This window comes from Coloeus monedula (assembly GCF_965178545.1).
Source record: "Coloeus monedula genome assembly, chromosome: 11".
NCBI lineage: Eukaryota > Metazoa > Chordata > Aves > Passeriformes > Corvidae > Coloeus > Coloeus monedula.
Window position 1 is genome coordinate 12,009,150 of NC_138791.1, and position 25,091 is coordinate 12,034,240.

General features: G+C 37.3%; 1 protein-coding gene across 1 annotated transcript in view; it reads left to right on the plus strand.

Annotated features, from left to right (window-relative positions):
- The window catches only part of PRKAR2A (protein kinase cAMP-dependent type II regulatory subunit alpha), a 60,352-nt gene that overhangs the window by 20,027 nt on the left and 15,234 nt on the right, over positions 1-25,091 (plus strand). Inside the window, exons 2-5 of the mRNA XM_082288892.1 lie at positions 4,096-4,131; positions 20,780-20,832; positions 22,469-22,552; positions 23,662-23,768. Of these exons, the coding sequence (XP_082145018.1) occupies positions 4,096-4,131; positions 20,780-20,832; positions 22,469-22,552; positions 23,662-23,768 (280 nt within the window). The remainder of the gene's footprint in view (positions 1-4,095; positions 4,132-20,779; positions 20,833-22,468; positions 22,553-23,661; positions 23,769-25,091) is intronic.

Sequence of the window (25,091 nt, forward strand, 5' to 3'; positions counted from 1 at the left end):
GTGTCCATTTTTCACCTATGGGGCTGTATTTTATACCTGCTTATAACCATAGTCAGAACTCTTGTAAGTTAAGCATAGTGAGCCACAATTGAGTGTCAGATATTTCAAATTAAATCTCAATGCCAAAGCACGCAGAAGGATACTGGAGAAATTCCTGTTTTGTCACTTATGGAAAGTTTAAAAAAAAAAAAAAAAAAAAAAATTAAAAAAATCCCAGTGTCTGATTTACATCCCTAATTTTTCAAGTGAGAAAACTGAATGAAATCTAGCCACTGGCAAGTGGCAGTATAGTTAGTAGTAGCCACTAACTGCGTGGCACTACTGCTGTTTGATGTAAGGAACATTTTTGAATTTAAGTAATGGAATGTACAGTATTGATATATTTATGCAATTTATTAAAGTATTTTCTATTAAATAAATGTAGTGACATTCCTTTACTTTGAGCAAGAAAGGTTTTTCAGTCTGAAGCAGCCTTTTAAGTGTTCCTATCTAGTGCTTGCTTCAGTCTGTGCCTCATCACAGTATGGAGAACATGTACATGTTGAGCAGACATTCCTGATTTTTCTTGAACAGTGGAGTAGGATCATTGTCCTGAGTCACTTCTGGCAAAACTGTGGAATGCACAGCTTGATCTGCCTTTCCACTGCCAGAATCACTTGCCTTTGGCTGCCAGGGAGGAAATTGGGCCGTTTTGCTCTCTTCTGGTACAATGGTTTAATTTACCTCAGTTTTTGTTGTGTTTACCCAATTACTGTGTCTTGGTTCCCATGAGCCAAGTAAAAGCAGGAGCTGTGCCAAAGGTATGAGACATTTTGAACTTGAATATTGCTGCACCTGAGGTTTTGACATAATGGAGAGTTTACAATGCAATCATCTCACAGCAAAATCTTTTAATCTCATTATAGTTTCTGCAATTAACGTATAATAACATTCATGTCATTACCGGAGACATAGCCCGTGGTTCAGTCTGAGCCATGGCCCGTTGGTGTGCGGGCGGGGGGAGTTCTAACTGGAGATTAAAAAAAAGGTAATTGTTTCCTCTCTCAAAGCAGCAGTTTAATCTTGCTTTTGGAGATCCCAGATCGCTGAGTCGTACCAGGTCGGTGTGCTGGATCTACTGGATTCTTGTCACAGTGTGGGCAGAGTTGTACTCTGAGGGCTGTGCTGGTGTAAGAGGTTGTTACTGGTGTGTCCATCACTATTGCTTTAAATTAGGTGCCCTTTGGTGGTCAGTCTAGGAAGTAGGCTGTTAACAGTAAATGTATTATTCCCTTCCTCCCCACCTATTTTTTTGGAATCTGTCCACAGACCAGTGTAGGGGTATGTGGGACCTTCAGGAGTTGTTTCTCTTAGCAGTGCTCAATGCCAGGCTTTTCCTTCATGTAATTCTGATGGCAAGGATGCCATAGGAGTGGCTATACTGACTGTGCAATACTGAAAATTGTCATAAGCAAAGAGAGCTTTTCATTGGTAAGCCAGAAGGAAAAAAACACCAACTAATCTGCTCTACTAGGAAATGTCAGATTTTATCTCTTTAGCATAAAAATAGTAATCTGACAACACATAAAAGTGAATTTTATACATGTTAGAACTGTCACTGGTGTAAGAGATGCAAACTATCATTTTAATCTTAAAAGGTTTGTGGAGGCAGAATAATAGTACTCTCTTAACTGTCCTTAAAAGGGTATGTGTTTTTCTCATTTTTAACACTGGAAAACTTGATGCAGTTTTGATTACGCTGAACCCTGCTATGGGATAAAACAGTTAAGATTCTAAAAGAAGCCATAGTTGTTGAATTTTTTTTCTATGTTACACAAAGTATGCCAGAGTGTTCTGTAGTATATTAACTCTGTTCAAAGACATGAAAATGTTATTCTTAAACATGAGCAAGAAATGGGTATAGAAGTCACAAGGTGGAGAAAAAATTCTGTATGTGCAAGATAGAGCCCGAAATAATGTATTTACTCACTAATGGTGTTGATTATAAGTATGCAAATCTATCCATGAGGCTAGTTAAACATTTACTTAAAACTATTATGAGGTGCTTTCACAGCAAACTTATCAAGTTATGTTTTGAATGTAGTTTTTTCTTTTGTAATAAGTCACTTTGTAGTGGAAACTGAACTAATTGGTTTTGGTTCTCTCATTCTTCAAAACCTTAGAGAACTGGTAGGCATTTGACTGTGTCTCTGGACAAAAGTAGTGAGTGTTTCTGTTTCTTCCGGTCCAAACTGGTCAATTTTGAGTAGTTAGTTAGACTAGAGATGAGAGTGAATATACTGTTGCAGAGCAAATTACTGTCCAGAGCAGTTTTGTGTCACCGCTGGTGGCCACAGGCAGACCCATGAGGAAAAGCTAAGAACAGGGCAAAATGTATGAATGCTTTCAGATCAGGAAGTTGCACAAGTTTGTGTAATAAACCTGAATGGATCTATATTCCCAATGCCTGTTTCCCCTCAAGGTGAGGTAAACTTCTCACATCCATGGTGTCTTTTGGCAAGCGAGATACATCCCTCCCTTATTTGCAGGAAGGATTGCTACTGTTATAAATTGCTTAAAGATTTGAAGAGAAAGTTGCTTGAATTCTCAGGTTTATTATTCAGTGTTTTTGAACCTCTTCAAGCTTGATGTATGAAACACTGTGTCAGTGTTATTTTTGTAAGGATTATGTCATATTATAGAAGTTAAGATCTAAACTGTACAATTCAGAATAATCTTGCTTTTAATCCTGAGCATCTTTTGAGGCTGAGCATTGTCTCCCTGTTGATAGATTTGGCTGAAAACTCGATCGAATTAGTCTGATTATTCCTTACCCCCCCAACCTCTTTTGATTTCCTTTACTCTTACAAAAAAATACACAATAATAATTTTGGTCTTATTTTTCTGGTATTATTCTCAGTTTTTCATTTTCATATAGATGCAGGGTAGTTCTAAGTGCTCCAAAGAAGCTGAGTTCTTCTGTCTTTGCTAAGAAATCATTGTTCTCTATATTCTGGTGGTGCTGAGATACTCAAAAGTTTCTAACGTCTAACAAATGATGGGTCATTAAGATTTTTGTGGCATTCAATAAATCTGGCTCAGTGATGCATGTGCTTTGATGGGGCATAAAAGCTCCTCTAATTTTTAAATATTTAAAGAATGGAATAGAAAGGTTACAGGTTGTATCAGGAAAAACAGGATTGCCTGTTGAAGGGAAGACAAGTGGGAAAGCATGAAGCACTCAGAGTAGAATGATGTTGGTTGTTAGAGGTGAAGGACAGCAGGGTGCTTTGATTTTGTTCTGGATGAAACTTTACAGGTTGATTTTTTTTTTGTTTTGTTTTTGTTTTTTTTTTTTTTTTGTTTTTTTCTTTTTGGTGTTAAGTCTGAAGCAACTCTCAAAGACAGTATCTTGGTTACCATGGAAGGGGAAAAGGTGCTGTTTGCTGAAGGTTGGCTTAATGTCGAAATGTATGTGACTAGCAGAAGCCAGGCAGTTCATCCCAATCTAAAGTTCAAGTACCTTGTGCAGCTACAGCATGAGCAAAGAAGCAATGGGTCCTCCATCTCAGCCTTTTCCAGTTTCAGTGTGTGCCCTTGTAGGAGACAGCCTTGACCAGGGATGGATGACTGCAGTTACTGTGGGAGCACTGCCTTGGCAGCTCCACAGCCTGTGCAGTGTGGGAGCATAGAATGGGTTGGTGATAAGTTCTTTGGCTTCTGATCCACATTAAGTAGGTACAGCTGACCTAAAGTGCTGCAATGCTTTGCCATATTACTAAGTAAATGAGGCTGGTAACTGATGATAGGTTAGGATTGGATAATCTGTGTAGGAGGTATATTTTTTCAAAATTACGTAAAAAACCCCCCCTCAACCCAAAACTACTTACCATCCATCTTAGCATGTAATGGCCCTCAGGAATATGAAGTTTTTTTTGAATAAACACTTACTGGCTGGCAAGTAAATGGATGAAAGCTTTATACTGAAGCATTTTTAAAAGAGATTTGTATGGGGTTTGTGTACTAAAAGTATATAATGATTATTCAATTCATTCATTATACTTTGTAATAATAAATACAAATGTGTAATTTTGATTTATTTTTATTTTTTTCCAGCTCCAGTTGTTAACCGATACAACAGAAGAGTATCAGGTATGGTTTCTTTTTAAGAGTGTAAAGTATCTGAAATAGTTTTGAAATGTGTATCTGACTAAAGGAATTACATTAAAAATGACCTTACTCTTATTGCCTTATTTCTCAAAATATTTGCATTATTTTTATTTAAAATAATGAGAATTGTTTCTTAATTCGCTGTAGACACCAATGGACAACACATTTAGAGTAGTTAGAAAACAGAAATGTGGGGGGGTGCTCCTTTTTTGTATTGTTTTAGTCCCTTGCTTGTGCAGCTGATATTTATAGTTGTTGAATTAGTGACTGTTCACTTGTTCTAGAGACACAGATTATACTTTTTTATTTATTTGTTTTCTATCTCAACCAGTATGAAATGCTTTAATGAGAAACTGTTATCCCCAAAAAATTTCTTTACAAGTTGATTTTGAAGACTATTACATGAACAAAATGTTATTTGTAGATGAGAAGTTACTGCATTGTTTTTTCATTTGAGGTACAGTGTGAATTACTTTGCATGTGGTACTTTTTTTGTCTTCAAATATTTTACTAACATTTAGCTGGTCTAGAAAGTTATGGTTCTGATTTGACAAATATCTTTATGAAAATGCCAGTGTATTCAGTGTTTTCTCTCTAGTTTTGAGTTCAAGTCTACTCAGTTTGTAATTTGTGTAGATGATCTGACATGTTTTTGAGTATGTTAGTATGGTGGGGCAATATATATTGATAATATATATATGTGGTATATAAATAAATGTAAGATAAATACATGTTTATGTGCAAAATGTCCTTATACTCATGCAGTTCATTTGCTTTTGTACTGGTTGCTTGGATATGATTAAGGGTATGATTGTGTATTTATGCCACTACAAACAAATAACTGAGTATGAGAATTTCATAACTCCTAAAAATTGACAGTGCTGGTCATTTTGAGATATGATTACATGAGAAATCTAGGCAGGAAAAAATTGTATCTTGAATGATGGAGTTTGATACTCTGATAGTAAATATTGAAAGTCATATATTGTATAGTATCTTAATTTGGAGAGGCCCAAGACACTTCAGTTTCTCTGCTAATTAAACTAATCCATCTTGGAACCTACTGATGGAGAAAAATCTTAGAAATGAGGAGTGAATACATCTCAGATTTAAATTTATATAACGGCTGAGTTATTCCCAAAGTTAAAAAATTGAGCCTTAATCAGAAAGCATTTGTAATCTTTTTGACTTTGCAATACTGAAATGCACTGTTGGTGCTCACACAGCACTGAGTTGCTCTTAGTTAAAAAACAGGTTCTGTCATTTAGAGAGTCTAAAGGTTAATGTGAACAACTAAAAGGCAAATGTAAAATTGAATTGCTAAGTTGTGCAATTAGATTAAGGAGGACTGTTTAGTTGCTTAATAATGCTCCTGCTTCAGGAAGAGCTAAAATAATTCAGGGTTTACAGTTCATATTAGAATTATCATGGAGACAAACAATAATAGAATATGTGTATATTACTTCTGTGTGTTAAATACTTTCCACAAAAAAAAATGTCCGGTTTCTCTCTGTATACACTGTATAGGTCATGATCAGTGTGGGATTTGTTAAAATGCACAGGCAATGCAAACAGCATCCAAGTGTATACAAAGAGATGCAGTTTTCCTTCTCTTGGCAGGAAAAGTAGAGAAACTGCTGGTTTGGGGAGGGGGGGGGTTTGGTGGGGTGGTTTTTTTCACTCTGTACCTGCTGTGTCTGTCAAAACCTACACAGGAATGAGACTGCCTGGGCTCTGCTGGGTTACCAAACTCAGCCCCCTGCCATCATAGGCAACCACATTTTACAGTCCCTCGCATAAAATGACTGACTGATTTCCTGGGTTTGTGCTCTGAATTTGGTTTGACTTGTGTGTTAGATGCATTAGGTTTTAAGCAAGTTTTCATTCTGCAATTTTTGTAAGATAGCTTTTGTCTTTATAAACCAACAAATAACAGCAAACACTAAACCAATGTTGCCTTACAGATTACTCAGCCTAGTAGCTAAATGTTTCTGGATTTAACTAATGAAGTAAAGCAGAACAAACCATGGAGAAGAAAAGCTGGCATGTAATTCTTTTTGTAATTGCATTTAGTGTATTCTTTTCTGCTCTTCTCTTCAGAAGAGCTTTCGGCTAGTCCATGTTGAACCTTGTCAGTCCAACCAGTATTTCTGTATTTCCAGTGCAGTGTGTGTTTGTAAGGGGAATGAAGAGCAGAGCTCAGTTGCTTGCTATCAACATTTACATGCACAAAATTGCAGATTTACAGAGAATTAAAAAGGTAACATGGGATGTATTGAAGAAAAAGTCAAGCAAGAATTTTCTCTTTAAATATTTGGCTGCCTAGGGAATTACAGCATTGTCCTCATTGTTCACTAGGTTTTAATTAAAGGAAAAGTTGATAAAGTAATTGTCTATGTTATACACACAGTTTAGGACAGGCTAATAATTGTTCTGGTAAAACATTCAACTAGAGATATGTTCTTGGAGGCTAACAAGTGTTTATTATGCTCTCTTACACATAGCAGTTAGAGAATCTCTTTTAAGTTGCTTTATTAATTCATAATATTAAACTTGGAGTGTTTTCTGCTGGTCTGTTGTGATTAGTTGCCTGCAGATAACAGGATGATCATGATTCCCTTGGTGCACTATTGCAAATTTTAGAGATCTATAAACCCATAGAATAAATCTGTTCTAATGATTACTGAATTTTCATTTAGGTGTTTATTTCTAGTTATGAAACATATAAACTGTTTTGGCAAATACTGCCAATGTTGTAAATATTTAGCTGTTGTTCTTTAAAACTTACTCAAAATGGACTGTGCAGGAGGGTCATCCTGGAAAAGGGGGACTTATCTAATCATGTTCATGTAATTATTTATAGAAGTGCAGAGTGGTAAAGTAGTGTTCTCATGAAGAGAAACAGCCTTTTCCATGGAATGCTTGGAGGGAGAAGGAAAAATGAGAGCTTGATGTTATCCTAGAAATTAATCTAGTGAATAGCTGGCTTGTGTGTGGCATGTTTGGCCATGTAACTTGTTGAGATCCATGGTGTGCACACAAACAGTTGGTCAGCTCTAATTTGTATCTGAGCTGGTAGCTGATTTCATTAAAATGATCTGTTTGTAAAATCATAAGCTATATCTGTTGTAGGAACTAAAATGGAAAAAAACCACCTCACTAATTTGGAAACCTCGTAGCTCTAGGGTGCCATAGGCTGTGGTGCAATTTCAGTGCTAATTATCCAGTAGAGCTGTTGTCTTGCTGCGGCTCTAAGTGAGTTAGCAAAGTCTGAGCCTTCTGCCAGTGTAACCTGTGTTACATGGATTGCTGACTAACTCCCTTTGCCCAGGCTTGGATTGAATGGCCTGAAACCCTTATAAATTCCTTCCTCCCAAGAACTGGACTGGGTTGAAATTCATACTTGCTTCATTATGTGCCTTGATTTTCCTCCAAGCATAGCGGCTCCTGACAAACTTAATTATGTTAGTCACTTAATTTTCTGTAATGAAAGGCTGCAGAGCATGCCTGTATCTCTGCCCTTGGTTGAGGACTGACTACACGGCGCAGGGAGTGAGAAATCAGTGATACCTCCTTTCTCGATTATATGAAAGCTGTTTCAAAACTAGAGGAAGAGAGCATTGATATTTGTCCCATTATAACAGCTGGTATGTAACACTGAGGAGAATTTTGCTCCTGGCAGGATATGAATGAAAAGGTAATTGTGTTTTTGGAATGAAGAGTGTGACGCCCACTAGAGTCTCACTTGTGCATAGTTTCTCCTCTTTTAGTTTTAGCATATTTCAGAAAAGTTAAGTTATTTGATAGATTTCTGTATTGCCATTTCTAGACACCTTTGATTCATTCCACAGAACACCCACTCTCCAGCAGACTTGCTGATTTCTTCTTGGGATAGGAAAATCTGACAAAATGAAACCCGTACCATACATATGTCGCAGAAGGTTTTAAGCTTTTTTCTCCAATTATTTCTGTTTATCTGAGTGACTGGTATAATATATTTCTTTTGCCTTTGCCTGTACTCCCTCATGAGCCTTTCTTTGGCCCCAGTGGGATGAGATTACAGTTTTCACACTCAACAGCTATAAGCAGAAAATTGACCTATATAATCTAGGGAAGCAATATATGATAGTTATTTCCTTAATAGTAACATGACTGTCAGGGTCTGTGCCTGTTTTCATGTTAATATAGAAAATAATCAGATGAACAAGACTTGCCTCATTTGGTCCCTTTGGTGGGGCAGCTTTCAGCAGAGACAGAGTGGAGTGAGAAGGATCACATCTGTTCCTGGAGCTGGGTGCTAAACCTTCCCCTAAGATGGGGTTGCTGAATAAAGGTTTTGTATGTAGAGGTTAATTTTGTTTAAATGTTACTGAATCCTGTTTTCCTCTGTGGAACAAACCTTAGCATTGTGTGGGACCCTGACAGTCGCCAACTGTCAGTGTCCCCAGCAGATGCTGGATTCAGAATCAGTACTCTGGATATTTCTCTTGCCTCTAACAATCTGATGTGACACTATGGTTTGGTGTTGTGGAGTTTTTTTGGGTTTTTTTTTTTGTATTTGAGTAATTTTGTGTTTTGAATAATGTGTAAATCAATATTCCCTGTCAGTTTCTGGCTTTTTCTTTCCTCATCACATAAGCTTCCGTAAAAGGCCTTGAACTGTTGATTCTTCCAACTCACTGGTTCTTCTCTATTTTGACAATGGTGGGGATTCTTTACCTTGAACTCTTCATTAGTCTGGCTCCTGCCAAAGATGAGCAGTCATCTCATAACGTACATATGTTGCTAAAGTCTGATATTCCTCTGTGCTTTCAGTGCGATACAGCATTTTCTTCACACCCTGGCAAGATGAGATGTCAGGATATGATATTATTACACATAGTAAATTTCTTTTAGGAGCTTTAACAAAAGTCATTTTCTTATAAAACTTTTCTGTTAATTATTGCCACACAGCATGTTAGTATTTGGTAAAAAATACTGTTTTGGAACCCTGTTAAATTAGGACATCTAAGTAGCAGCAATGAAGCAAGAGGCAACACTTCTCTTGGGAGGTTGTTTTGAGTATTTGCTCTTGCAGAATACTATCTACTACTTCAGTGATAAAAATCTCATCACTTGAAATAATCAAGGGAGGAAGATGGAGAGTGATGATGGGCTTTCTCTGTGCTGTTCTCTTTGCTGTATATTTATCTGATTATTATCTGATTATTAGGTTGACTTGAAAGTCAGGATCTGGTTTCTTCTCTTGAAGCTATTTAATGAATTTCTGTATTGATTATTCATCATCTTACAAAACTGATGGCATAATAACTTCTGCTGAAAGATTTTTAGGCAGGTGATAAATGATAAGAGACTTAAGAGTTCAAAAATTCACATTTTTACAAATGGCACAGTTTTCCTGTATCAACAACCTGAAGCTTCTATGATTTTTTGCTAGCCCTAATGATAGCAAAACTGATATCATAACTAGAGTGAAAATAATTCATTTTAAAAAATGTTGATATGAGCAAAAGCCAAGCATGTGGGATGACAGATGAAAGTGGTGATAAATTGTGTGGGTGCTCTCCTGTAAGAAAGTGTCTGAATCATTATTCGTTAAACAAAAAAAGCTTGTTTTCTCTGTTTGCAATATTGGGACTTATTTAAAAATTCCTGGCATGTGATTGACATTCAGTGAATAATAAAAAGCTTATTTTTGGAAATTAATAGTCATGACTTCACAGTTAGTTGGATTTCACAGTGTTGTGAACAATTCTGCAGGGTTTTTTTAATGACATAAAGAGAAATACAGCACTGTGAGCATCCTTACTTAAAATTTAAGTCAGTGCAATACGTGGTCAGAAGAAATCTGATCCAGTCTGCTTAATGCACATAAGTGCTACAGTGGAGTGGAATTAATTAATATTTAATGTTTTAAATTTTTTTTTTCTTTCTTAATAATAGTTCATGGCTAGAGTGTCACATAAAAATTAGAAGTTGTCCAAAGTAAAATGTTTTAACTGAAATTAGCCCTTACTAAGTGGGAGCATAAGTATAGCTCTGCATATTTTAAAGCAAGTAATGCAGTATGGATCAGTTTTTCAAAAGTATTCAGATAGCAAAAGGTGGAAGTTATTAACTTCCATTAATTGTTTTACATTAAAGATCTTTAAAAAGCCTACATAAATGCTGGTCCATGTCTTTAGATACATAAATACTTTTGAAAACATCAGCTTTTAGCTGATTGTTTAAATAAAATTTAATTCCCCTTTGGTGGTTGGAATTTAATTTTTCTCTTTTGTGTGACAAAGAATTGTTGTTTTTTTTTTCTTTTGGTTTGAACTCAAGATGGTTTTTAACATGGGAATAAAAGCCAAAATGAAAATATTCCAATATGGTTTGTTGCACAAGAGACAGAAAGCAAACACACCTTAGGAAATCTCAAACTGCCTGTGACAATGCAGGCTAGAAAAGGCAGTTTTATACTTGGTGCAAAACCTGGTGCTGTGATGTATCTTTAGAGTGACCTCAGAGTCAGATGTGCTTTGTATTTTTCTTGTGAATATGTAAAGCTGCACTTCATCCCTATTTTAATATAAAGTTTCAGACAAAGTCACAGATGTTGTTAGGCTCCTGTACTGATTAATACACTCATGCAAGTTTAGGTTGCTGTAACTTCAGTTTAAATGTGAAATTGATTGAATAGTCCACGTAGAACAGAAAAGTTTAAACAGACCTGATTTAAATATGAAAAGTTGTAATTTCAGAAACTTTACTCAGTTGTTTTTAACACCAGAACCTTGCTGAGTCTGTGTGTACCCCAGAATAACAGAAAACTTCATAAGAATACAAAAAACCTCACTATAGGGAATAGAATGGCAATATGAAAACTCACTACAGGAAATACTAAAGCAATCTCAGGAACTGCTGTGAGCACTTTTACAGGGTTCTCATTTGAAGAGAGACTTGAATCAGGGCTTGACTTTGGGAGGTGGCTTGTGTGTGGGTACTTGGCTGCCTGAAGCACTTACCTGATTTGGTGTGTTTTTCCCACGTCTCCAAAATTTGGGAGAGGAAAGAGCATAATTTTCTTAAGCTCACTAATCTTCTCTAATGGAAAAACACAAAACTGGTCATAAGTAAAGCACACAGATTCCAACTGATGAAGTCCTACCCAGTATTAGTCTTTTGCCAGACCTCTTCAACTGTGTATTTCCTGCAAAGACAATCCATTTATTCAGTGAGACACTGAAGTCCAGAGCTGGCTGGAAACGAATGAGTTTGCATCAAGTGAAAGAATTACACCTTTGCCATGGCTGGTGCTCACCAGCACTGGAATTGCTCAGCAGCCACACAGGAATGGGGGGAGCTGCCAGGTTTTTCTTCAAGAGGTTGGACAGTAACTTCCCACATTTCCTGCTTTTCTGGTGTGCTAGGAAAGGAAGCAGTAGTTTCCAAGCACTGGGACCTGGGGGCTTCCACATCATTCCTCTGCACACAATCCTTTTGTGTCAAGCCACGCTAATTTCTTACTGTTCCCTGTTGCTACAGGTAAATAGGTGTTAGTTGTTCTATTCAGGGTAATGTGGTTTTTAATATATTTGGACATTCTCTAGAAATCTTTAAAAATCATAGATAGGTTGCTGAACCATTGATTTCAGAAGTGCCTTCTAACACTTAGACATCCTTTGGTTCTCTGTCATGATAGATGTCAGAAAGATACAGGTAATCTTCATTGCTAAATGAAATTTTAAGGCAAAGAGTGCTTCACTACACTTTCTCAAGATGATGGAGGTTCTTTTAAAATATTAGTTGACTTATTGCAGTTTTAGCAATTCATATGGCAGAATTGCAAGTATAAAAGCAAAAAATGCCTTATCTGTAAACTGAAAGAAAATTTCTTATTTCTATACTAGAAAAACACTTTTCCTGTTTTATTCCTAGCTAAATTCTCTCTTCTATCTACAGTTTGCAACTAAAAGCCTGTAAGCTACGTGCCTTTTTTTGGGGGGGGAAGGTATATATTTGAGCCATTTCTGGAAACTTGTGCTGTTCTGATGTAAACTGAATGTAAAATGAACATTCTCTGTGCTGTTTTTAACTGAGAAAGTATCACTGTTTCAGGCACATAAACATTATTGATGCCGAATTTCTGGTTTTATCTGCCTTGCTTACGTAACACATTTGGAAATGTGTTAAGATTTATGTGATAGGCTAAACCAGAAGATCATTAAAGCAGAAGGCTTACTTCTACAATTGTGAATCTGTGTGCTCTGAAATAGTAGTAGCATCATGTTTTCCAGGAGACCTTTTTTATGGATGACTATCTCATCGGTAAGGCTCTCTTAGAAGGCTTGAACAAGGTCAGCAGCATGTTTATCCATTTCAGTCTTCTGATTTCTTAACTTGCAAGAATAAAGCCTGCTCCATTTGAATTTCCCAGGCTTCACGACATGGAATAATGTGTAACTCCAAAATACCCTGCTACCATTTTAGATTTCTATTTATATGTAGTAAAGGGAATTGGAAACACAAGTAGCAAATTGTAAATTACTGTTTTAAGATTAAAAGGGCAATATTTTGCTTTTGGTTGTTACTGTGTCAGAGCTGTTTACTGCAATGATCAGCCACATGGAAAACCTTCTTTTCTTTTAGTCCTCTACCATGATGGAAGTATTTCTGTTGTTTTAATTTTCATGCCGACTTACCTCTTACTGCAAGTCCCAGAGCACACCAGTGTCTGATGGGATGTTGGGCTCTCTTGTTGTGAATTGAGACATGGAAGCCCAAAGGGCAGGAGCCCCAGTTGTGGCTTAGTTAGCAGATGGTTCTGTGAAATCAGGCAATATTGTCCCTTGGCTCCTCCAGCTGTACAGGAGAGACTTGCAGAGTGCTCTATTTTATCACCAGAGTGCTTTCGTCATAGGTCTTCTGGAAATTGTAAATTTTCAAATTATCAAAAACTGCAGTCTGGGAATTATAGCCTCATGAGTTTATCATCATTCTCCTGCAGCATGTGGCTTCAGTGAGGTGAGAGAGTATAACCCTTCCAATGTGTGAGCATGCAGAGAGGAAGGATAAGGTAAAACATTTGGCATAACTCATTATAACATTTATATGTAACTAATATATATAACATGTTATATGTAACTAATATATATAACATGTTATATGTAACTCATAATAACATTTATTATAATCATTATTATAGCTATAACATTTGGTATAATAAGGGCATTAAGTAAAAGTTGCACCTTGATATAATTAAATAGGCAACCACATGAAGCAAATACAATGATAAACAGCTGTTGGTTTAGTTGCCAAAAAAAAAAAGGCAAATGTCATGTTCATTTGGTTATGCCAAAGAGGTAGGAGAAATGCTTAGGAGAATTCTGTCTCTAGTCCTACACTGGCACAAGTTTTTTTATTTTAATTGCTCCTGAGTAGGAGGAAGATTTAAATAAAGATATACAGGATGAGGATTGTCTTCTGAAGTTTTGATGCAGTTCAGTAAGACCCTCAGCAAGTTGCCTCTTAGTTTGATAGGGAATGTCTTTTCCTGACAGGTCCCTGGAGCAGATTCCCGGGGTGCTGTGAAGCCTTTCGTCCGTGGTTTGTCTGGTGCTGTGTCCCTGAGTCAGTTAACCTGGGGATGGTTTCCAGGCCAGATCCTGCAGGCTGCAGAAGGAGTTAAGCAAAACAAAACAAAAAACCAACCCTGAACAAAGCCTACCTAGGAATAATAATTAAGTAGGAATGCATTGTATCTTGTTAAAAGTGCTTTATGCTTGTCTTTAAAATCTAGTTGAAGAAGTATTGTCTGCTTGAAATGCTTTCATGATATGTGTGTAAAGATATGAATCTAAAAGAGATTGTGATTATTTACTTTCTGTTTATTATTCTAGTTCTTTCATCATGAAAGTTCTCGTTTGCCCCTAGGGAAATGTAATTTTAAATACTTTGCCAAATCTTCCTGTAGCAGGGAAAAAAAAAAAATTTAATGGTTATTCTGCTGTAAGGCATTGTCTCAATTGTTTTACTGTACATCTGATGATAAAGCCTTTTAAAGAAACACTTAAAACCAGATTTTCTGTATGAATGTACTAAGAATATTTGAAAACTGCATTATTCAGAATATATAAAACAAATGCACATATGGAAATAGCTGTCAACCAATTATCATAATTTTAAAGGGCTTATTATGTTGCCTTTACTTACGCATCTTGGGAGAAAATATGTCTGTTCACGTAAAGTTGGATTTCCTGTGAAGAAAAAAAACCTATTATCATAAAAGGTGGCATTTATAATTGATTGTGCAGTCTGTTCTGAACTTGCTACTGAAAAGTAGTATGAAGTAGGAGTGTGTGACAATGGTGTTACAGTTTTGTCACAAGCCATTGTCGCTGGAACTATAGCATTTCTCTTTTGATGGAAAGAGAACAAGCTGGAGAAGTCTGATTTAGATAATCCTATTGGAAAGTCCATAATAGTGGTGAGGAAATGGTTATCAAAGATTTCTAAAGGCAAGATTAGCAAGCACTGTGACACATCATGCACTTCTCTTGGCAAAAGGGTTTATCCAGCTGTGAACTAGAGTGGAGCCTCTCCAAGCTCTACCTGGGACTTAAGTTTTGCTACTCTGTTAAAGTAATGGGCATAGGTAGTGTCCATATCAGAGGGGGGCATTTTCAGGTTGACTTGGGGCTGTAAGCAAGGCTTTGGGTAGAGCCAGCTGAGCATTTCAGCAGTGCAGGATTTTAGGGCCTTAAGCTCCATCAGTGGTCATAGGCTTCTTTGCCTGACAAAAGAAGCTGCCTGATCTGTGCAGCTTTTCAATCTGAGCAGGCTTTGGGACCAGTGGAGTGTGCCTGAACCTGTAATCCTGACTGGACAGAGCTGGTTTGGCACAGCCATACTGTGTCTGAGTGTCTTTGTAGTTAATCTGTAATACAGAAGAACTCTGCCTGTGAAGAACCAACTTGATTTAGTTTCCTTTTAACTTTAAATGACACTTGAAGCTGTTTAAAGAACTGAAAATCCATTCTTTTCCTTTCCCTCTGAAATGAATTATTTACGAATATTTCTCCACTGAAAAAAATCTTACACTTGATTTGACGTATTTGGCCATGCAAGTGGTTGCATGTTTGAATATTCTGCTTTGGTGTTTGACAAAGTTTGATGGGGGGGTTGTTTGCTCAAGTCCTGGTCATTGTAAATCATGTCCCAGTTATGCCTCTATGACAATTAAGAATGAAGTCAGGAGGTGGTACTGCATCTGGAGACCAGTCTTTTAAGACCCAAGATCTGAGTTTTGGCCTGATGCAGCAACGTTGGTTTTAACAAGAAAATTTACCCTTGATTTCGATCAGTTCTTTCATTAGTGAATTGAAGGCTGAAACCGCTGATTTTCCTGCACATGTTAACTGTTCTTTGGGTTTCAGTGTTGCTTTTCTTTCCAACCTGTCATAAATGTGAAAATGGCTCAGGTGGTGCAAATGGGTGCAGGTTCTGTTTCCTACTTGCTGGATCGAGGTATGAATCTGTCGTCTGCTTTGACATGGTGAGATCTTTCACTTGAGAAACAAAGTGCAATTTTTAAACCAAAAAGTTCTGAGCTAACCAGCAATAGAAGTGAGAGGAAACTTGAAGTTGTTTCCCAAGTGTGGAAAATCACGTTTAGCTGTGCCAGCAAAGACCTATGTATAAGTGCTGTTTAAGCTTCCTAATTCATGTGACTGCATCGTTTTGAAGTGCAACTCAGCTGTCAGAGAGAATGACAAGCCACTGGAAGTGGTCACCTTTCCAGCTGGCATAGTGCTCCCAGAAGAGGCTATGCATCTGTCCCTTGAGAGACAGACTTAGAAAATGTTTGAAGCTTTGACAAACTCAAATGCAAAGAACACTGCCTTAAACATAGTTTAAGATTACTCATCTGAATAGATAACTGGAAAAGCGGTTCTGCATGTACTGCTCTGGGTGGATTTTCATTAATGGGTCTGATAGAATCAATTGGAGGTGATGCATCCTCATAAGTAAGGAAGAGTGAATAGGATTTCACTCTGCAGTACAGAAGGTGGCATCCAAAATTGAAAAGAGAGTATGACAGGGCATCTATTTGCTACTTGTTTCAGTAGCAACAGAAATATTAGTAATGCATTCACCTTACATAAAACATAGAACTTTAATTTCCTTCTTTTGTGTGTGTCTGAAGGTCTTCAGGCCTCAGCCTCTTGGTTGTTGTTTTGAAAAAAACTGATCTTTCAGGGACAGGGATGGTGTGCATTTCTCTTGGAGGCTGAATTTACTTGCCAGAGCTAAATGCTCAACTGTTATTTGCATACAGATTTGCATAGAGTGCAAGGACTTTGATCTTGACAAAACATATATTTTGCAGAACAATATTATCTTGAGAGCGATTAAAACTTGCATAAACAAAGGTGGTGTTTGTACTGGCAAACTTGTCTTACTGCTTTTCATACTCTCCCCACCCCTTGCTTCCCCCTCACCCATCCACTACTGATGTCATTGCTGCAGCTACAGAGATCTTGGTTGCTTTCAGATGCTGTCACCTGCATAACAAAGCAGCGATGGAGCTGTATCATTTCTGAGCCTTCAGAAGTGTTAACAGATGTTCTTGAAAGCCAAAGAAGGTGTGGCATGAGAGAAAGCTAAACTAGCTGTAGAAGCTGCAGAAGCTAAGAGAGATTAAATGTAGATGGTAGGATAAAAGCCTGAATTTCTTTTTATCTCAAAGCTTCATAAAATTGAGAACTTTTTTATGTTCCAAAGCTATTTGAACTATGTATGGGTGGATTTGGAAGGAAGCTTGGTCTGCATGGTGTGAGCTGATAGAGCTGTGGATGTGTCACGCTGGTGTGTAACTTCCACTTATGAATTCTTGCTCAGCACTTGCTCAGGGGCAGAGTTGTGCTGAAAATCTCACCTAGGCAAGGTGTGATTTCAGCAGTCACTTCAAATTGTATGACGATACTGGTGAGCTTTAGGTTGCACACCATACTTTAAATTGCACATTAGGAAAACGTCTTCCCCAGGAGGGTGGTGGAGCAGGTTAGCAGAAAGATGTGCAATCTTTGCCCTGGGAGGTTTCTAGGTCAGCCTCACACTAGCATTCCAAATAGCTCCCCTTGGAGGGGTAGGTTGGACTGGATGACCTTCATTCAGAGAGAGATCCCTTCCAACTGCCATTTCAATGAGTCTGAAAAACTACACTTTTCAGGAGAATCTTGTGAGAACAAGCTTGCCTCAAGAGTCTGTTTTGTTGGGACACTTAAATAGTTAATATGTGAATTCAGTCACGTATCAAATAATGGGCCAAGGACGTTTTCACTTTGTCAAGATGAAAGATCAAATGTTTTTTCATTAGGACTGGCTGTACTGTAATGCACAAATGAATAACCTTCAGGAGTCCTGAAATTCCCTAGATTTCTGACAGGGATTGGCAGAGTTTAGGGTAGTCATGGGGTTCCTTCACAGCCAGAAGAATAGCAAAGCAGTACAGATAACATGAAATATTTTGAAGGTAAGACAGACACAAAGGTAATATGTTCAACTGTACAGACTTCCCCAAGTGATTTACCAATTAAAAATAGTAGAAAGAAAAATTGGACATATTGCAACATAAAACATGGGATGGGTTTGATGTAATGTTGCTTTTTCTTTAGTCGTGTTTTAAAGTACTTGGAAAATACTGTTGGTTGTTATGAGTAGTCTGAAAAGCTTTCTGTTGGCTTTCCAGTATATCACAATATTAATTAAGCTTGAGATCAAAAATAATAATTTTGTGTTTCTCCCCCTTTTTAACCATATCGCAACAGATATGTTACATTAAGTGTGACAGCTCTGCCTGCAAGTAAACAGGGTCCTGTCAATCAGAGCTGTCCAAAATTGAAGTCAAAATGTCTGGCCTACTCTTCTCCATGGAAAAAGAAATCCCAGCAGGAGGCTGAAGAATGAAAAGTATAATGGGAAGGCATTCTATGTGAAAGCATGGGAAGAAGTGGTATTTTGCCACATTTTTGTTGTATTTCTGTGGTGCCCATTCATGGGCATTACAGAAGCGATTTCCATATGTAGGGAAGGGCACTAAGTCCTAGTCTGTATCCTTGGTGGGCTTTGGGAGCTGTTTTCACCCTTAGTGGGTAAGATGAAATAGGGGAAACCTACATGGACAAACCTTAACCAAAGCCATTTCATACTGCAGTTATAGATGATTGTGTTGCTTTGATTGATGTGTGTTTTAAGATAAGGTTTTGCTTTAATGCTGTGGTTTTAGCTTTGGAAATAAAACTTGTTTTCCCAAGGAAATCTTGAATAGAATTTCGTGAATTACAAAGCATTTTTAGCAATAGCTTCCCTGCAGCTGAGATGGGAACAAAATCAAATTTGCAGCTTAATATTAAAATTTGAATGATAGAATGATCTTGTGGTACAGCGATCTCTGAATTCATAGATCTTGAATTTGCTTATGCACCAGTTACTTTCAGAAAGGTATAGAAGTGCATTTATAGTATGTAATATTGTGCTTAATAGAGAATTGGACTCAAATTTCTTGTAAGATACACTGGTTGTACAATAGGAAGAGAGTTTATTATCTCCAGTTTCACTATACTGTTTAAACCATGGAGCCTTTCTTCTTAGTAACTGTTCCTTATTAGAAAACCCAAAGCTTTTACAATAGACTTTGATCTTTAGTGTAAAATGGAAGGAGGAGGAAAGCTTTCACACCAAATTGCTAATAATGTTCTCTTTGTAAGTACCTTTGTATTGCATATTAAGTGGATCAGCCTATCAGTCCATGTTCTGCAGCTTTGTAGGCATCCACCTTCCCATAAACCAGTCATCTTTGGACTCTGGTGTGGACTATACTTTTTTTCAGCTGGGGAAGAATGCTGTTTATCCTTTGTGGAGTATCTGCCCTAAGTGTGGGTGGTTCTGTTAAACTAAAAGCATGTGTGTGGTAGGTGCGCTGTCAATACACTGTTTCTGTATTGTTAAACGGGTTTATTGTATGAGCAATACTTACTCTATAAATGCCTGATGCCTAATGATTATATGATTGTGTTTTTACATTGTAGTTTGATAAGTGGAGTGCTTGTTGTTGTATTTGAGTCTCCTCACTCTCTCCAGGGAAAAAAAAAGGAATTAAAATCCAGTGTCCTAGGAAAGACTTGTATCTTTTAGGTAGGGAGAAAAAAAATCCAAATAAAAAAATCAAGACACACAAAGCCAACCAAATTTTTCCTAGTAAATTATGCTAGAGTTTTGCATTTTTATAGTCCTGTTGAGTGCACAGTGACAGGGTCAACAAGCATGTGTACATTTTTGAGCTGTTTACAAGTTGCTGAATTCTAGACTTTCTGGATTTTTTTTTCTGCTTATTTTTATTGATGCTTTCTTAGTCCATTCAGCAGTTAGATGTCATTGCAGTGGGCTTCTGGGCATTCTGCTAAGTCTTCACTACTGTCAGGATGCTGGATGAAGTACAAGGGAAAATGCTTGTCTGTGTTTCCTTGTAAACTTTTGTAAGTAATGTATAACCTCAGAAGTGAGACCACCCTTATTAAAGTAAGAACACAGCTAGATGAAAACAGGACTGACTCACTTTCCTTGACTGTCTGTACAGGTGGGTAGAATGTGCAGAGCACCTCAACATGCAAGAACTGTAAATATCCATGAATTAATAAGAAAATCTGAGCTAGAACCATGGGCTTTTGGCAGCTAAAGTGTCTGTATTTAGTATTGTAAAACTGTGTAGTAGTGTAAGTGTTAAGATAACTGAAGATAGGCCTTTTCTGAGGAATTAAAACTGAACAAAAACGGTTTGAAGTTTCAGCAGCTCTGCATTATTGCCTCTCTTCCAGTTGATCCTGTAGGTATAATGATATGTTTGGCAGAGCCGTGTTCCAAAGCACAATAATGTGTGGTTTTCCACAACTGTTCTCATCCTTTAAAAAAAAACCCCACTGTGTGTAAATTTTGGAGTTGGTTTTATATCACCAATTGATGTTAATTTGGTTAAAATGTAGTAAGATAGAGGAACATGTGGGGGATGTGACTAAATATTATTTTTTCATAGACTATACTATGGTGAAGTGGATTGTTAATTTCCCAGGTTGATTTCTGTGAAAACATTATTTCTCTGTATGAAAAAACCTCCCAAAATATAGATACTCACTTGCAAATCAGAGTTGAGGTGGAGCAAGTGCCTCATCCTTCCTTGTGCTCCTTTTTTTTTAGTGTTTTGCTCTGTGCATTGCTCTGCAAAGAACAAAGCAGTGTAGCAGCAGTATTTTCCCCCTGCATTTTAGAGAAGATGCTTGTAAATGAATCTGAATGGAGATTGTTACGCTTTGATACCAGCTGAAAGGAAATCTGTGTCCATGCTTCAGAGTACTTGCTAGGCAAGATTATTTACTAAGTCACAGACTTTTTACATGAGAGTCTGAGAACAGCCATGCTGTGCCTGCTCAGAGAACAGACAGGATTTGAGCCTCTGACACTGTTATGACAAAATGAAAAGTGATTTTGTTTTTCCTGTAGGAAAATAGAAGAAATGTATTTAAACTGATTTGTTTGCTGTTCTCATGTAATTACTTCTTTTTACTTACCTCCTCTCTCTTTTTCTTCCAAGTTTGTGCTGAAGCTTTCAATCCAGATGAAGAGGAAGAAGATACAGAACAAAGGGTAAGAGTGAGGGAATCACTCCATGCATGGTTCTCTCTACAGATGGACAGGCAGATGTACATTGCCTTTTCTTACCACTTGTGCTTTTTGTGCTGAGTGTGGTGTGGTGACGTTGATAAAGTGACATTGCTTGGAAATTTTGAGCCACTTTGTCTCATGGACTTTTTTAGTCACTACAGCTTTAATACAATTTTACTTCAAAGGACTCGAGAGCTGTGCTTAAGTCTAACATGTTTAAAATTTTGGCTATTTTCCTTTCTTAATTCTCTTAAAGGCTTGTTGAGGCAATTGCTAGATCATTGATGCTATTGAGAAGAATTAGTTAAGCTTTACCACAGCTGTTTCTTCATGGGTGCTTAAAATTCCTCACATGCTTTTTTACTGTCTTTCTTGTCAGAGCAGTTCTGCCTGGGTAGGAGAAATGCTTGGTTGAAATATTTTAAGTCTGCAGCCACCTGTTTTTTCTCTTGTTCTTGAAAGCTGGGAATTTCTAGGAATTGCAAATCCAGATACTGTAACTGTATTTCTTTACAGATGGGTTTGTGTGACCAAATCTTGTAGCATGGTTGGTGAGAATCAATGTTTTTTTACTGGACTTCTGGCATTCCTTTCCACATTCCGTCGCAAGGATGCTTACACTTCTGCAATGAAAATCTAATTTAATTTCTCTAAAAAAAAGAAGGGATACTTCATAAATACACTTCATAAATAATTTTTATATACTATAAAAAGAAAAGACCATGAATCTGTCTGGTTATCTAAATGTTTGTAGACTTGGACACATTTATTCCATCAAAAGTCTTAATTTTCTTGACTGATGATTCAGTACTCCATTTTCTTTTAAACAAGGATCTGAGACCTGCTTAACTTTGGAAAATAACTTTTTAGAAATGCCTACTGATAGAACTGGTTTTTGGAATTCTTGTTATTCCAGAAATAAGAAATGTTAGTTTGGTGCATGTCAGGTAATTAATTTTTTAATGTATTTTCATGATTAGACCCTAACAAGTATATATATATGAACATTTTTATGATACAGTGAGTATTGATTCCTTTAACCTGATGTTTATAAATGGAAGGAAGTAACAAAAGATCTCAAACAACAAAGCTTTTATTTAAGCGATTTTGTTAGAAAAAAACCACGCTTCTTCAGTAACTTCTTATTGGATGGGCTGAGACTCATACGTGTGATATATGGTATAAACTCCCTATGGGCCAACAGTAAGTATACTGGGACTAATACAGCCAGAGTTTAGGGAGAAAACTGTTCACTTCTTCCTCTGTTTCATGTGCTCTCAAGCTTTGACTGCGGCTGTGGCTGTGTTAGAAGGGAAGGGAGTGGAATGGAAAAGGCATCCTCTTCTTTCTTGTCTTTTGTGACTGTTACTTTTAGTATGTTAATTGTCAGCATAATATTTTTCTTATGTATCTTTAATTCCGTTTTGCATTGTGTTTATATATATATATATATATATATATATATTTATATATATATATAAATACTGTTTATGCAAACAAGAGAAAAGGACTGTATACTTTTGACAGTTTAATTGTGTTCTGCTTTTTCATGATGAAGTTTAGTTTGTAATCATATTTCTTTGTTGTCATGACTGTTCTGTTCTACTTTGTTTTAAAGGTAGTTCATCCAAAAACTGATGAACAGCGATGCAGACTGCAGGAAGCATGTAAAGATATCCTGCTCTTCAAAAACCTAGATCAGGTAATAGCATTTTAAGGAAATCTTAAATTCAGTTAATTTTTTGTTAGGTACAGTTAATATGATCTAAAAGTCCAGACACCGTTTTTAAAGACAAGAAGGTAGGATTCTATTTAAAAGATAAAGAATATTTTCAGTGTAGTGGTGCCTAGAGATACTGCAATGAAAATTTCCAACTTCAGGAGCGCAGTAAATATTTCAAGTGTATCAGCAGCATGAAGACTGGCTTGCATGTTCATGCAGTGTATTTTTAGAAACTCAGCTGTGATCTACATCTTCAACTTTGAACATCTGGTCATTGAAAATGCAGCGAAAGTATATTGTTAATGGGCTTGGGAATTGCAAAGATGGTAAAGCAGGTCAGCATCAAGGCAAGGCATTTATATGGTGTCATCTTTCTTGGCTTTCACAGCTTCCCTGGCTGTGCTGCCTGCAAAAAAAGGAAGTTTAGTTGTGGCTGATCAGGGAAATCCAGCTGGAGCCTACTGTGCAGACCAGCATTATCCCATTTTCTGTGTGGGCTCCACATCAGTACCTGTCCTGTCTCATCTGGGGCTGGAATTGCAGCTTCCCTAAGACACAGACTACCTGGGGAGATAAGTCTATGGAGAGTCTTGTTCAGTATACTCCTGATCATGACTGAGGCTCTTAGATGGTGACCGTACAGGTAATTGACTAATAGATCATGGTGCAGTTTCTAGATATACATACAATGAAATACACGTACTGTCGACAGGAATTGATGTGTGTCCATTGCAGTGAAGCTGTGAAGATTATACCAAACATATGTGTGTGCTTTGGCACTGAAATACTATGAAAATTGAGCCATTTGGACATAAATTTGAGATAATGGCTCTTCTGTGATAGAAGTCTGGTTGTCTGCATTATTAAACTTATACTAATAAGCTGGAAAGGAGTGAGGTGCTAGTGGAAATCAACATGTAGTATCAGTATTACTTGTATTTTTGTACAGTAAAATGTACAAAAGCATGGTGCATGTTCCAGTTCACTATCCAGACCAAATGAAACGAACTCACCCTTGCCCAGCAGTAATGCTAAGGTGTGTTTTCTGATAGTTCACTTTTCCCCTTCCCCTCCTGTTTGTTTTCCAGGAGCAGCTGTCTCAGGTCCTTGATGCCATGTTTGAGAGGAAGGTGAAACCTCAGGAACATGTGATTGACCAAGGTGATGATGGAGATAACTTCTATGTCGTTGAGCGGTAAGCAGCTGTGCCTGTAAAATATAGAGGATGTTTCTTTTCAGCTTCTTAGAAATGGCAGGGAATGTTTACTCTACACGACAGTTTCTGAAGGAAAATTATTTGTTCGGTTCAATTTTTGTGCCCATCAGCATGAGCACAGCTTAACACCAGCCATATTACATGTCTCTAGACCAGGTTCTATTTTTTTCTGAAGGAAGGAGGGGGAGAACCAGCAAAAGTAGCACTGTGATAAGGGGAAGGGGTAGGAGATTACTTTCAGGAAGGAGAATATAGGAAATAAAAACCCATGGTAGTGGCTACCATGGAACAACCTGGACTTTATCCAATTAGTTTTGATGACTGACTTCAGAGAGAGTTGGGGTTGCTCTGCCTCTGTTGGTCGTGATTTGTATTTGCAGAGCTTAAGGTACCATTTTGGAATTTCTTGCATCAAGCAAATTCACATCATAATTTTGGGGATCACTTATATATACAACAGGCATATAATAGATACATGTGTGCATGGACATTTTGAGTATCTTTTACCCTTTTGAAAAGAAATCTGACTAATGTTACTTTGAATAACCATATCTAAAGAGTAATTAAGAACATGGATTTATTTCCTTCTGCACAACTGTAATGTTAAACAGAATATTACTGAGTGATTTATAAATGTCTGTTGGAACATGATCTTAGCAAACTGCTTTTGGTGCACTGTTATCTTGCTTATCACTGAAATAATGGCACTATTAATATTGTATGAAATGCTTTCAAAGCAGGTCTTCAAGACAGGTTGTTGCTTTTTGACTTGCTACTTATGCTGTGTTTAAGGAATTTGCAGAAGAATTTCTAGGTCAGAAATTGTTCGTTTGAAATTATTCTTGTTCATTTTAAGGACATTCCCCTTTTTGATTAGTGTAATTACAGAACATAAGGCTGCAGCAAATATATTCCAACCATATGCCCATTCCCCTGTCCTCTGCCGTACCAACCCCTTAGCCTAAACCAGTGCCCCATTTCTGCACTCTGGTATCTTCCTCAACTGCTCTCCTTCAATCCAATCCTATGTCTTTGGCTAGGCAGGCCAAGTCCCTGCTCTTGCCATATTCACCAGAGAGATCAGGCTGTTACAGATAAGAGTAAGGTAGTGCAGATCAGAACTTGTGGGAGCCAGAGCCACCAGTTCTGCAAAGATGAGACCTGTGCAGAACAGTGGTTCATAATTTTGAGGAAACATACACTCGGTTTGGCAGCCTCTCAAAAATGTTAGATACCATCAGTCTATCTTGATTTGTTTCTGTGCAAGGCTCTTATCCTGTTGGTTATCAAAAGCTCCCTGCT